We start from the raw sequence: 14,852 nt of genomic DNA, 5'->3' as shown, positions 1-14,852 counted from the left end.
CTATAGTTTGAAAGGTTCAAGGAGAAAGTGATATTAGGAATGTTCTTGCATATGTTAGTAGATATTTTGGTGTTATGTTGGATATTGTATGTTAGATGGCAATAGATATTTTCAAACCTATGGATTCGGAATTTAATACCACCCCATGGGGTATAAAGGTAAAAGACATCATCTCTCATATTTTTATAGGAGTGGCCAACCAATGGGGCATAAAGAGGTATTCAACCATAGACATTTTTCTCTTAGAAGCGTAATTGAGCGTACGTTTAGAGTATGAAAAAAAGGGGGGCAATTTTGAGGGATATGCTTGATTGTCTGTTCAATAAGCAAGTGAATATTGTCATTGCTACAATGGCTCTTCATAACTACAAAAGGAGGCATTATGAACATGGTAGGCATTTTGATGACCTCGAAGACTATAGTGAAGAGAGCGATATTGATGATGATGAAGAGGAAGATCGAAATCACGACCAAGGAGGGATGGAAGCATTAAGAAGTAGCATAATGATGAACGCATATTTTACTATTTATTTTCTCACGAAAGCTACATTTTCTTGTGATATTTTGGACTTAGACGAAAGGAATTACATAGTGTTGTGCTTTTATAGTTATATTAATGAGGTGGAGGAAAATATCATGTTATAATTCCTTATTTTTAATTAAACCTAATGGTCTGTTATGATTTAAGTGTCTACCTATTTGGCTTTATAATATACTTGTGGCCTACATTCATTTTCTTTTGATTTATGTGCAATGAATGTCACTTGTTGGAATTGGAGAAGCCTTCAGCACGAGTTTATTTCATAGATCACAAGTCTATGCAATACTGAACCGACAAGGAAAAGAACAAAACAAAAAAAAAAGGGCAGAGAAGAGGATTGATGGACAGAGGGAAGATACATATATTATATGGATGCCCCAGAAAAGCAGGAGGAATCGGCTGCTGGTGGAAGGTTGAAATCCAAGTCTTGGAGGAGAGAGAGAGAGAGAAAAGCATGTCAATCCCAATCCTTGAAGCTTGCAAAAAGAGGAAGCGAAGGCAAAAGATTTTAGGGTTTAATTCGTTCTGCGATTCGGGTAGCTCGATCAGTCGTCCTCATGGTCCATTTCGTGATAACATTCGGGTGTTTCTTCAAGAATAAAAAAAACAAAAGAAAGCTGCATATTTCCTCTCCCATTTTTCAGGGTTAGCCTCCATACGAAACCAGAATAAGAGAGACCTTAGTGAACTTAAATTGGACATAAATATGGTGAATCACCTACACAAAGCAATTTCAAATTCATGGGTCTTTGCCAAAAGCATAAATTTGGGATATTGGGTTGCACAATCTGTTCAATTGCAGAAGAAGTCTGATCAGCCATAGTGGATATCTATTTGGAGATGAAACTTCGATTGGAATTGTTATGTCTTTACCATTAGAGGCACCGTAATCTCTTAGAGGTCAACTAAACAGACCTTAGTTGCCACTTCGCCCAACAGTGCTGAAATTCTCGCCGTACACGATCTATGAAGACAACGCAACATGCATTGAACAACTCAAGAATATTTCTGGATGGTAGCGGCTGTGGGTGATATTTGAAGCTCCTACGATCTTTTCCCCGTCGTTGACTTCCCGACGATGATCTATGAAGACAACGCAGCATGCATCAAATGCTCAAGAAGGGTTACATCAAAGGAGACAACACCAAGCACATTGCATCGAAGTCTTTCTTCTCACATCAACAACAAGAGCATCAGAAGATGAAAGTCACGCAAATTCGTTCACAAGACCACCTGGCTGACCTCTTCACCAAATCACTACCGAAGGCGACGTTTCAGAAGCTTGTTCAAGGATTGGTATGCGTAAACTTTCTGAGTTGTAACATTGTTAGTTCCCTTTGGAATTATGTCAAACTCAGGGGAGTATCCTGAAGTATACTTGCTTGATCTTAATGTACTATTTTTCCCTACGATTAGAAACATTTTTACCACTGGGGTTTTGCTACCTAACGAGGTTTTGACAAGGTTCTCATCTTGGGTTGGTTATATCCCTGATGACGTCATGTAGACATTTTATTTGACTTTGCATTGCTCCCAAATTTTTCTTTAACTATTTTGTCCTTACTTGGATTTTTACCATAGCCTTAGGATTTTTGTGAGACTTATTTCCTTATGCAAGTTCCTACCTTATTGAGACTACTGTGTTCCTAGAATCAATGACAACGAGTCGACTTCCTCAACAACACATGATGCCGAATCTACTTGAGTATTTACACACTCGAGGTGGAGTGTTATAAACTTCTTATTTAAGTGTGATTGTGTAAATCTTAGATTAGATTTTATTCTAGTTATTCCTCCCTATTAGGACTTGTATTCCTTGGAGGAGAATGATTTCTTTCCAACCTTATTATTATATATAAAGGCACTGTGTAGGGGGAATAACACATTTAGGAGGTCAATCAATTTGTATAGCTTCCAGAAGGCTTCAAGCAACATATAGGCTTCAACTCTTCAGTGGCTTAATTTGCACCATGTAGTACGAAGCATTATTAACATCTCTTTCAACTGTACAAGAAGGTCAAACATTGTAGCTTCAATAAATTAGTTGGGTTGCCTTGGATATGGTTTGAAGGAAACTCATTTATAGGCTTTCTAAAAACCTCAGGCATTTTCTACTCCAATATTTACAAGAACTTCGAAGTCGCAAACTTCAATAACCTATATAGCCACCATGACAACATGCAAGTATTATATCTTAACTTTACTTGCCAACAATGGTAAATGGAAACTTCGGTGGGAAATGCACACTAGTGTCCAAGAAAAAAAAAAATTTCATATTCTGCCAATTCTCTAACTCATCAACAACATGAGAATGACCCAACAAAAAATTGCTTCGCACACTCTTGATCAAGACTATGCAAAGCAAAATCAATATATGGAGTGGTTAAAGCTTGAAAAAACTTCTACCTTTCAACCTAAGTGTCCACAAAAAAAAGCTTCAACCACTGAAGCTATGTGCTTAAGGGAAAAAGCTTCAACCAATCAAACTATGTGTCCAAAGGAGAAAAGCTTCAACCACTCAAGGTATGTATCCAAAGGAAAAGGCTTCAGCCACTCAAGCTATGCGCCCAAAGGAAAAAGCTTCAACCACTCAAACTACGTGTCCAAAGGAAAAAACTTCAACCAAGCTATGCGCCCAGAAGAAAAAGCTTCAGCCACTGAAGCTATGTGTCTAAAGGAAAAAGTTTCAGCCACTCAAGCTATGTGTCCAAAGGAAAAAACATCAACCCTTCAAGCCATTTGTCTAAAGGAAAAAGCTTCAACCACTCAAGTTATATACACAAATGAAAAAACTTCAATCAGATTTTCTTTTCTCAACAAACAAAGAAAGAAGGAATTGGGCTTAAGAAAAAAAAATATATGTACTTTGATAAGCTTATATTTATATATATTTTATATCAAATTCACTTGTCTTTTCTTAGTCAGTTCCTTATATTTTTTGAGTTATTTACTTTGTTTTTGTGTTTTGTAGGATTTGTCAAGTAAAGAAAAGAAAAATAACACAAGTGGAATTTTAAGTAACAAATTCATCAAAACTGTCTGTGCAGGTCAGCTGACTTTGGAAGCAAGTTGCGGACAGCTCAGAATGAATTAGAGAATGAGCCTTATATGCTTGCAAAGCTACGGATGTCTATTTTCTGGGGCATTTGGTGGATTGTTAATATCATTATTCTAGAAGAAGTTATGGGCGTTTTAACACTGAAAGGTTCCTAAGAGGCTGAGCAGTTTGTAACTGACAAGAAAGCATTGAAAGCAATAAATCCAATAAATCTAGCAGCCAAAACTGATGCAATCAAGAACAAACCAGCTGACAGGAAATGGAATTAAAGATTAGGATTAAGAGGGAGTAATTGGCATAAAGGCTACCCAAGGAGTTACAATTGTTTTACCATTTCCTCTCACTTATTGTCATCACTAAATGGCTATAATTAGTGGGTGAGTTAAGGACAAGAAAATGATGCAACAAGAATTGGTTTAAAAGTAGCGTTGGGGAAGGAAGGAAAGAGGAGAGCCTTAGTCGATTTCTTTCGGTTCTATTTTCTCAAACTTCTTTTGTTTTAACTTAAGGATTGTGTTACTAAATTTTTAGTAGTTAGGGGCTGTTTTGAAGCCCCGAATATGATTGCAAGTTTGTTATGACATTTCGTTTGAATTGCTTTTTTGAATGGATGAAAATTGGTTCACTACTTGTCTTATTGATGAATTCTTTATGTGTTTTCTACGGATGCATACTTAGTAAGCATATCTAGGATTCTAATGCTATGAATATGTGTGTGCTTGCCCTTGTCGAATGAGGACCTACATATGTTCTAGAGTAGTACTTGTTAATTGCGATTAACATGTGAATCAATTTCTAGGATAAGTAAGACAACGCTAGTACTTACGATGCCTTGTGATAACTCAAACTCTTTTCGTTCTTAATGATTTCTACTTGTTAAATCTATGAACACACCATTCTAGATTGCATGCTAGGGACTAAGTTAAGTTGAAAACGTCATTCTCTCAACATACTACATAAGAAAGAGTAATAGGTTGAGTTCTAACATTGAGCCAACTTGAGCATCTTCATCCGAAAATGAAGGGAATTTGAATGAAACATAACATGTTTGCATGAATATTTGGTGGTGGATAGCAATTCCCCTAACTCATTTTTCTTAATTTGTGAACTACTTAAAAATCTGTTTCTGCTCTGTGTGTCTAGTATTTTCATCTAAAATTTGGTAGACTTTACATAAGTATAAGTCGGTCTAATAATTATTTTTTGGTGGCTGCCCAGTAGGGACAACAGCCCAGTTTTTGTGACATTTTAAGTAGTTAGATAAAACAATCTTTTGCGGGAAAGACCCTTATTTTCATATGATACAATTGACAAATATTATTGTTAATAAGGAAAATTAATAGGACATTTGTGTGCTACTTTGGGCTTAAGAAAAAACAAATATATGTACTTGGGCTACATCCAAAAAAAAGAGGAAAGAATTTTTAAAGTCTATTTTCTTCATTGGCTCGGGAAATATAAGACACCTCCTTTAGTAATCCTCATCGATAGGAGATTTGGTGGACTCCTAATATATGCTAATACACTTTAGTACGCGAAAGTTTCATGAGTACTCACCAATTTGGGTTTTGCAAGTCTCCAACCGAGAAGCTTTCCTCACTCGTGAACTTGGGGGACCAGTGTTTGTTCCGTAGTTCACCACCCTCGAAACTACTAAGCACCGGTCAACCTTATACCTTCAAGAACCCACTGAAGACTTCATGTGGAGGCACCCTTGCCGAAGCACATGAGTTTTTCTCCAATCAAGAGATCAATCACAACACGACAAGCGTCAACCTAAAAATAAAACTCCTAGAGTCCCACATCAATCGTGGATGGGAGCGGAAGACCTTCATCAACTATACAAGGAGACCGTTCTCGAACAATTAATTCCTAATGTCATTATTGTGCATAAACTCGTCATTAGAACTCACTAATGATGATTATGCTTAAACTTATGTCTTGTGCAAAATCTTCACTATTAATGAGGACTCCTCCACCATCGTGGATGTAGCCCCATTTAAGGTGAACCACGTACATCTTGTGTTGCTTCCCTACCTCCATCTCTTTACATATTATCCTCAGTAGGTGATGGAGCAACATTGCGATGGTTACAAACTCGACACATTACGTCGTTCCAAAGTCTCATTGATTTTGTGCATCAACGTTTGTAAATAGTTTCTTACAAGCAATTAAGCCCGCGCGATGCCGTGAATTTTAAAACTGTGTAAAACAGGCGGAATATATTAAAATCTATTAGCATCCTTATGTTCAACAAAGAATAAAAAATAGATGTTTGTAATATATAGCAAAAGTTTTAAAACTATTTAATTCTTCTAAGTAAATTTGACAAATACGTACAATCCAACCTTCGACCAGTTCAAGCGTATACTTTTTCTTTTCTTCTATCAAATTTGTCATGTCACCCAAGGTCATATGCAAAGCCACCTAAGTGAAAACATTTGTGTTAAGTTGTGCAAAAAGTTGAGCACGCTTTAATTGAAAAAATAATCACTAATACAATTAGGGAAGAAGGGGACGAAGATAATCCTGAGGAGCTAGAAATATTTTGACTTCAACAAGAAGATATTAACAAGGTTTTACATACGTACCCAAAAGCTCCAAGGTGTGGTATCAAATCCAAAAAAAAAAAAAAAAAAAAAAAAAAAGGAAAAAAAAAAGAAAACCATGCCAAACAATAGTATAGAAATGTTTTAGTCCATCCAAAACCTTTTCTTAAATTTTTTTTATTTTTTTTGTGGCCTTGTTTATTATTGTACTTATTAACAATTACTACTATGTCGAGGCGATTTTCTTTACAATAGGACCAAGAAAAATAATAACTTATTACAATGTGCTATTTATTCCTCAACCCAAACTAGGACCAAAACTGTTTACGGCTATAAATAAGTTATTCCTTTGTATAGAGAGGTCTTACTGTAGCATTCACAGCTTTTTTAGCTTTTTTAGCTTTTTATTGAATTATTGAATCTCAAAGAATACTTACATTATTGAAAGGAAATACAAATGCGGAAGGAATTGAAATACAAATACATAAAAAGGACAATTATCCACTTAAATGTTTATAATCAACAATAAATTTCTTTTAATTCCTTCAACTCTTCTTAAGCAAATTTTTGAACCAATGTGCTGAGAGTTTTGGGTGTCTTTTTAGCCCGTCATTATAATCCACGTAGTTTAAACCAAATCGGACGGTGTATCCAGAATCCCATTCAAAGTCATCCAACAATGTCCATGGAAAGTATCCCTTCACTTTCGCACCATTTCTGAACACAAATACACAAATGTTCAAATGGATTACGTCAATATAATGATTAAATAACAATAACTTAAGAAGGCTAGGCAGTATATAGCCTTAATTAATTTGTTAATAACTACTTACTTGATCGCCGCTTGAAGGTAACACAGGTGACGGTAGTGGTAGTCAATTCTATTGGTATCATGAAGAGCCTCGTCAAGTGATAGTTCTGGATTATTCAACTCTGATACACCTACGTACATATTATTGCACAAAAAATTAAATTTAGTTTTTTCCTCTAAAAAAAAAAAAAAAAAAAAAAAAAAAAAAAAAAAAAAAAACGGGTAGTTTCATTTTACACCATTATAAATATGTGAAACTTTTGCATTTAATCAAAGCTTAAAAGTATGTATGACATACCATTCTCAGTAATATAAATGAGTGGATCATTATATTTTTCCTTTGTGTAGAGCACAAGATCGTGAATTCCTTTTGGATATACATATAACCAATCTGAAGCAGTCTGCAACACTATTTCAAGATAATACGTTAATGTTGGGGTAAAAAACTAATCCTCCAAATGCAAATAGCTCAAAATGATAAATTTGATGTATACCTGTGGACCAATAAGTACTCCATTAAGCTCAGCTGCCACAATATTTACAAACATTAGAATACAATTGGTGTAAATATTAGAATATAATTAATGTAATTAAGAAGTCAAACTAGGTCAAGAAAAACAAAGAACTTAAGCTATTGAAAGTAAGTTTCCTTTTGCACTCACTTGTAAGATCAGCTTGAGGGTCTGTTACGAAGCTTGCCTGTAGTGAATTGTTCTTCGGTGTACTAGTCGCGTATCTAGCGGTATAATAATTTATTCCAAGAAAATCAAACGATCCGATTAGCAACTTGGATTGTTCTTTTGTGAATTTTGGCAATCTTTTTCCAACAATTGATCGCATGGTGTGTGGATAGTCACCACTTGTTAACGGGTCCAAAAACCTACAAAACATGAAAATTCCAAATATTAGTCTAATTATAGCATTATATATAAAGAGTAATGCTAGCTAGGTTGCATCAATGTTACAAGTCATAAGTAAACGTGTAATTGAGTTTATATATAATTTATTAAGGCACTTGCCATCCAAACATAAAATCCATAGATCGTAAGGCAGCATCTTTATCTTGCTTTGACTCCGAAGCAGGCTCAAACCAGTATGTCACCAATGTTATTCCTATCAAGCCTTTCTGAGATGCCTGCCCAAAAATATGAATTTTGGTTGAATAAATAGGAGTTATAGAAAAAGATACAACCTTTAGATTATCTTACTACTGAGAGTATTCCCTCTTGTATTACAACTCAATAATAATGATTCTTATAGAATTCTCAATTAGGAGCCAATATGCTGACCCAAAAAAATAAAAAAAAAGAAACTGTTATTGAACCTGATATCTATTCTTGTACAATTCTACAGCTGCTCCATGAGCAAGAAGAATGTGGTGTGTCACCAAGTATGGTTCAATGGCTGAATCTCCACCGGTGCAGTTTAGATTTCGCCAAGAAGAGCAGCGTCCCGGTGCTAGAGTCCCAACAGCATAACCCATGCTACTAAAAGTATATGGCTCATTTACCGTGAACCAGTGCTTGACTCGATCACCAAATTCCTTATAACAAAGTTCTGCATAGTCTTTAAAATGATCGCTGTAGATGCAAATTTATGTTACGTATATCAGTATGTATTTTATCAAATTATCAATGAGAAAATAAATTTTGTTCACTTACACAATTCGAGGGCTTAAGAAACCACCATATTCATCTTCTAAAGCTTGGGGAACATCCCAATGAAAGATTGTTACAAACGGCTTTAAACCTGCAGTACATGATCAGTAAAATCAAATTAAAAGTCTAATTGAATGATGTTCTAAAAATTCATGTAATAATTGTTTAAGGTAGGATGATTAACCATTGCGTAGGAGTTCATTGATGAGATTGTTGTAATAATCAATTCCTTTTTTGTTAACGCCACCACTTAATGTTCCATCTAATTTGAAAAAAAATAACAAGAAAAAAAAAGGGTTAACCAGTAGATAACTCGATCACATTACTTTAGTTAAAAGTATATAAAGAGAATAATTTTCTTGTAGGAAAAATAATTCTTATGCACAATATTGACATTGGTCCCAACCAAATATGAGGATGTGGAGCAACTTACTTGGTAATAATCTGGACCATGAAATAGATAATCTGTAAGCATCCAACTCCATATCCTTCATAATCCCCACATCTTCCTAAAATGACAAAAGTTTAAAATTAAATATTGAGGATCTCATTATATATTGTCCTTTTTATTTTATTTTTATAAAGGCTCCAATTTAATATGTTAACATGTGCCCTTCAAGTATAAAGGGTCAAGAGACAAAGTTATGAGGTTTTAGACCTTATAGCGGTGATATTGATCTATAGCGACGTCTCCGTTACTGCCATCAGCGATTTTTTCTGTAGTTATTCAAAAACATAATGGTGAAATCCATATCATGTGCAAAGTACTTTATATGCGTGCGCACTGATGAAGTATATACATATATTGTACATATCACATGACCACGTACTATTCGTCTCCCAACAAAGTGCATGGTTATTAGAGAGGTTGGAGTTTACTTGTCCTCACGAAGAAAAGAATGAGGTGCTATTTATACTCCTTTTGAAATGAAGTAGCTAAAGTTTTCATATTACCAATTGATTAAATCACAGACCTGGATGTTTGTGGGTGAAGGTATCCCATATGCTTGGGCCTCTTCCATCTTCTTTTACTGCACCTTCATACTGAAATATACACACATGCATATACGTAAGAGTACTACTACACACGCAAGGAAGATGTCAACATTATAATTCATGCATGGATGCTAACTGCATGTATAAAATACACCAAAAATATGGTAAATAATCCCGAAAGAAATATATAAATGTGTGTGTGTGTGTAAAATACATATATATACAGACCTGGTAAGCTGCGGAACCTGTGCCAAATATAAACCCTGGTTCAAAACTGCTGCGATTGAGAAATTCGCAATGAACAGGTGGATCTGTATGAGTTGCTTTGCTATTTGTCAATGCAAAGCCAATGAGTAGCAGCACACCAAAGAGCAAAGATCGTGAATATTTCATTGCCATAACTTGGGAGTTTTGATATCGATCGAGATAATTAAGTTATCTCCTCCTGGAATATTGCATGGGGTTTATATAGAGAAAGGGAGGAAGGGATATGGTGTCTACGTACTAGCTCATGAGAATAGTAAAGGGTTAAAAATTGTAAACAAAATTGACTTTGAAAGCCCTAGTTTAAAGACCAAGTCATGGTCTGTTGAAATCCTTGAATACTCTTGAGTTTTCCAGCGAAAGAAAATGTTTTCTGGATTCGGAAACAAAGAGTCATTTATCTGCATGTTTATATTATGCCTGTCCAAATTTTGATGGTCAAAACTTTTGAAGTTGAATATGGGCGATTAACTACAGAGACTTATTCAAACAGTAGAAAATTATTTGACCCAACAAAAAAGTAGAAATTTATGACCAGAATTCTTTACGTAAGTACAGAATCGATAAGGATGAAGAATTAATTAATCTTGATCTTTTTCTGCTTGTTAGAGTTTTAATATTGAATCAGTAAACCCAATGGTTTTGTGAAATTGTATTTCCACGCTAATTAAGAAGGCATCGAAATAGCTAGGTTCTCAAATTGGCTATTTCGCTCCTAAAGATTGTGAAAGGATACCATTGGGGTGGCTTCTTCTTGGTAGTACAAGAAATTGATTAGTGTTTCAAGAGACTGGTTTTTATTAGCTTACATCTATTTATTTTGATTTAATATTTTTCATTTATATATATTTTTACAATTCAAAAACACAAAAGTTTGACCCCTCTCTAATTTTTCTATTTTTTTTCTTTATTTGAATTTTTGGGACTTATATTGAATATTTGTGTGTCTCACGACCTGATGGAATTGGGAGGGAGGGTCATTTCATTTTTGGATATAGAACAAATAGGTTCAGGATATGAGAGAATTAAGGATACCCACCAGAAAGACTAATCCAAACCATAATGATGAGCCGGAAAATAGAACATTTTTGTTACCCGATCAACCCTCAGGAGAAGCAAATGCAACATGTACACTAATCAGTATGATTAAAGAAGTAGCAATTAATGCAAAAACAGCCAATAGGGAAGCAATATTCATGTTCGTAATCCTCCAATCTACCAACAAAAGAATTATACCAATTGATCCCTTTATCAACCAAAAAATTGTACACCTTATATACTGCTTTTGGGCAACCCTCTCAACAACTAAGAGATCCATTCGAGGAACAAAGGGACTAGTTGAAGTATGGATCCTCCCAATATTGGGAGGATTCGTACTTCAATTGAGATGATAACAAATCATTTCCCCTTTTTAGTTGTAACATTAGGCAGTTCTCGAAAAAAGATAGCGAAAAATATTATTCCTAGAGTTGAGACTAAAAGGAATGTATAAACCAATGCTTCCATAGATTCGATCGTGGTTTACAATAATAGCTTCCATACCTGTTTGTTTGGGATCGTCTCCCGGATAAATAAAGAACAAGAGTCAAAGAAAAGGCAGAGATTCAAATCAAGATTTATCTGGTACCCCATCTAAAAATCACAAAAAGAAAATAAAAATGAAAAGTAACAAGTAACAATGCATATTGTATCAGACTACTTGTCTTCTTGTAGTTGGATCTCCAAGTTTTTGGAATGCGCCAAATTGTAGTTGAGCATCTAAATCTGGATCAATACCAGCAAAAACATCTCGAAACAAGGTTCTAGCTCCATGCCAAATGGATTTATTTTTTGTCCCATAATCCCCCACTACTATATATATCGTGAAACATGTCATCTGTTTGTATATATTTTTTTTTTTTTTAAGTCATTCGTTTTTTTTTTTTTTTTAGGCATAACATAATATAGCATATTTGTATTTTTTTGTTATAATATAAGATATTCTTCCTTTAAGCATCCTCAGCTCTAATTTATAGATTTCCTTTTATCTATTTCTTCCACTTCATCGAAAGATATATCTTTCAATACAGTAGTTATATGACAAGTGGATCTTACCTTTGTCTAGTGTACTACCACCAGATATTATGGAGGAATCCACGGAAGATGTTTGTTTACAATCTAAAACTGTTGGACCAAATGATGAGGAGAAGAATGAGACTATTCCATACAGAAGAAAATATGATAAGAAGGGAAAAAAGAAAGTAGCTAACTAGGGCGAATTGAGAAGAAATAAGTCTGATAAGAAAGGAAAAAAGTTTGGTCGAGATGACATGTCATATATGACAACTACAAATACATAAAAACAAATATAGATGTGTACTTGATGTCATAAATGCTAATTATATTATATATTTACCCACTTAACTTTCTGTTTGCAGGAATCAATAACAAATTTTAATGTCTTTTAACAAGACGAATGAGGCAAACAATATAAAAATTGAGCAAGACTTTCTTTTTGTGGATTTTTCGCAAATGGAAAATTGGAGGTGCGGAGAATGCACATGATATTTTGGCGTTGTGCAACACGAGGAAAAAATTGGAAGGATTTTTTTGTTTTGTTTTTGTGGCAAATTTTGTGCACTCTAGAAATTTGAAGTGGAGGTTGCACCATTTTCTTTTTGAATTGTACTATCTTAAGTTAAAATAACTTGTAGTTGTGTTCATATATTATTAGAAAAATGGAGACAATGCTCTTATTGATTATTAATTCATCTTCTTTATGTTATACTACAAAATGATGTACACACATAGCATAAGAATAAAACCTAACAATCTGTTTGGATGAAAATAATTTATATTACTAAAGAATTTTAAAATGATGGAAATTGAAATGACAAAATTTTATTATCTAGAAATTGTGAATTTGCTTGTTTGATTAACCTAAAAGAACATTTATGCTGACAATACTATCCTTTTCTCCTATGCTTCGTTCAATTTCCACCTTTCCCTATTTCTCTCGCGCTCTCTCTTCTCCCTCTCATCTGGTTGGGGCACAGACCCATCTATCCTCTTCATCTCCTCTGGTTCAAGCACTCTTCACCAACAACAGGTGAGTTTTCTTTCGTTTCAATTTCTAATTTGCTTATTTTGACAATTTATTGTTGGAATATTGAAATATTGAACTGATTCAACTATAAGTCATTTTCTTCATTTTTCTGCAATTGATTTTTGTTCCAAAATGATTGAAATTTGCTGATTAATTTGGTTAAATTCTATTTTTAATTAATTTCTGGGACTTGAGGTGGATTAATTTCTTTGGTTAATTTGGTTAGAATCGTTTTTTCCCGTATAATTAGTTGATTAGTTGTAATTTAGTTCGGTGATTAGTTTTTGGATGATACTGGAAGATTTGATTGCTGTTAAATTAAATTTACACAGACATGGATACTCTCTTTCACGTGGTATCAGCCAAAACATGTATGCAACATAAATTTACACCGGCATGTGGATAGTGAGCTTTTCAAAAGTAGTTTTTTTATTTGGACCAAAAGATAAAAGAATAGTATGAGTCGCATGAAATGGAAGATTGCAGAATCATAGTAAGCATATGATTTTGAGCAGGCAATGAACATTTCAAAGCCTTATCTCTAGCTCATAATTACAATTATGCTATGTAAGTCTTGAAGATGTTGTGTTTTTTTTTTGCTTTATTGCGTGACTTTTTGTGGTCTCCATTGCAGATCTATATACACCATATAGCTTCTGATGTTGTTGTGGTCTCCACTGAACTTTGTGTCTTGTTTTGCTCTATCATTAAAATTCAAAGTTTTCAAACCCGTTTCATTAGTTTTCCTTGAATATTATATATATAAGGATGGCAAAAAAGGTGGGAACTTCAGCAAGAGCTCCACATGGTACCTGCAATGATCATAATATATCCGTATTCAGTGAGTTGTGCATCAAGGATGTTGAGGTCGGACGTCGTCTTGGCCCTCACTTTAACAAAGAAAGATCGGCAAATTTGATAGAAAACTTGAGAAAAGAAACAGGAAATTCTTATAGTAAAGCGCAATTGAAAAATAAGTGAGATAGACTAAAAAAAGGATTGGTAGTTGTGCAAAAAACTAATTGGGAAAGAAACTGGCCTAGAGTGGAATCCAAGCAAGGGAACAGTGGATGCCTTTGATGAACGGTGGAATAATAAGATTCAAGTATGTTCACTTTGTATCAGTTATGATGTTATTCTAGTTATAGTAATCATAAACTACATAATAACAACATTCTTTTTTATTTGTAGATAAATCCTGAATATGGAAGATTGCAGAAAGGCATCACTCCTGAGTTCGAGGAAAAGTTGGATAGGATGCTCTCAAACAGCGTTGCTACTGGTGCAAATGCTTGGGCACCTTCATTTGGTGCACTACTACCAAGTAGTAGGGATGACTCAACAGGAAATGTTCATATACAAAATGAATCTATTGGATCAAATGATGAGGAGAGTGCACTACCAAATCTATGAGAAAATGTGCTAAGAAAGGAAAAAGAAAAGAGCTGACCAAGGTGAATTGAGAACAAGTAAGTTTGTTAGGAAAAGGAAAAAGGTTGGCGGTGCTGCAAAATTGTATGGTCAAATTGACCGCCTTATTGGTGCAGTAGAGGGTAAGAGCACTATGAGGCAATTGGTCATAGGCACTAGTATTCCTGAAATTGTGCAGATTGTTGAACCGTTACCAGTTGTGAGCGTACTAGCCCGTTGTGGCTGTTTGCAACTCGTTCGTTTTTTAATCAAGAGAAGAGAGAGATGTTCTCTATCATGAAAGATCCTAGTGTGCAACTTACTTGGCTGAATTATGAGTTCATCAACCAATGAGGGAGTTGTAGTTTTACAAAACATTCTGGATTTGTACACTCTTAGTCAGATTTTAGGATTATGTCTTAGAATTTGTTTGACACCTTCCTTGAATCTTATTTTGAATTATGAGTTAATTTTTAGATA

General features: G+C 34.5%; 2 protein-coding genes and 1 long non-coding RNA gene across 3 annotated transcripts; 1 reads left to right on the top strand and 2 right to left on the bottom strand.

Moving 5' to 3' along the window:
• Positions 1-6,555: 6,555 nt before the first annotated feature.
• Positions 6,556-8,094, bottom strand: LOC148696933 (beta-glucosidase 12-like). The gene is made up of 6 exons (XM_088694681.1): positions 7,973-8,094; positions 7,622-7,839; positions 7,454-7,485; positions 7,258-7,360; positions 6,982-7,090; positions 6,556-6,865 (listed from the first exon to the last, which is right to left on the bottom strand). Exons 1-6 carry the CDS (start codon positions 7,996-7,998, stop codon positions 6,694-6,696), a joined length of 660 nt encoding a protein of 219 aa, XP_088550807.1. The 5' UTR covers positions 7,999-8,094; the 3' UTR covers positions 6,556-6,693.
• Positions 8,095-8,274: 180 nt separating this feature from the next.
• Positions 8,275-11,539, bottom strand: LOC137726188 (cyanogenic beta-glucosidase-like). Its single transcript, XM_088693403.1, has 7 exons — positions 9,842-11,539; positions 9,592-9,661; positions 9,276-9,334; positions 9,051-9,126; positions 8,802-8,879; positions 8,621-8,708; positions 8,275-8,539 (listed from the first exon to the last, which is right to left on the bottom strand). The coding sequence occupies exons 1-7, from the start codon at positions 10,010-10,012 to the stop codon at positions 8,275-8,277; spliced, it is 807 nt and encodes a 268-aa protein (XP_088549529.1). The 5' UTR covers positions 10,013-11,539.
• A 1,115-nt stretch (positions 11,540-12,654) lies between these two features.
• Positions 12,655-14,852, top strand: LOC148696932 (uncharacterized). Its single transcript, XR_015962899.1, has 2 exons — positions 12,655-14,067; positions 14,154-14,852. It is a non-coding gene; the product is annotated as an uncharacterized LOC148696932 (long non-coding RNA).

Source organism: Pyrus communis, chromosome 5 (assembly GCF_041283825.1).
Source record: "Pyrus communis isolate YQ-2024b chromosome 5, ASM4128382v1, whole genome shotgun sequence".
NCBI lineage: Eukaryota > Viridiplantae > Streptophyta > Magnoliopsida > Rosales > Rosaceae > Pyrus > Pyrus communis.
The sequence above is the reverse complement of the archived record's forward strand: the minus strand, read 5'-3'. Positions and strand labels throughout refer to the sequence as shown.

Bases quoted from the DNA above. Each gene is read 5' to 3' on its own strand.
- LOC137726188 (XM_088693403.1), bottom strand. From the start codon at position 10,012: ATGGCAATGAAATATTCACGATCTTTGCTCTTTGGTGTGCTGCTACTC. The intron at 9,662-9,841 runs GTCTGTATATAT...TGTATATTTCAG, and splicing joins CAGGTTCCGCAGCTTACCAG to TATGAAGGTGCAGTAAAAGA. The intron at 8,709-8,801 runs GTTAATCATCCT...CATGTACTGCAG, and splicing joins CAATGAACTCCTACGCAATG to GTTTAAAGCCGTTTGTAACA.
- LOC148696933 (XM_088694681.1), bottom strand. From the start codon at position 7,998: ATGGATTTTATGTTTGGATGGCAAGT. The intron at 7,361-7,453 runs GTATACATCAAA...ATAGTGTTGCAG, and splicing joins GAGTACTTATTGGTCCACAG to ACTGCTTCAGATTGGTTATA. The intron at 7,091-7,257 runs GTATGTCATACA...ATATGTACGTAG, and splicing joins CATTTATATTACTGAGAATG to GTGTATCAGAGTTGAATAAT.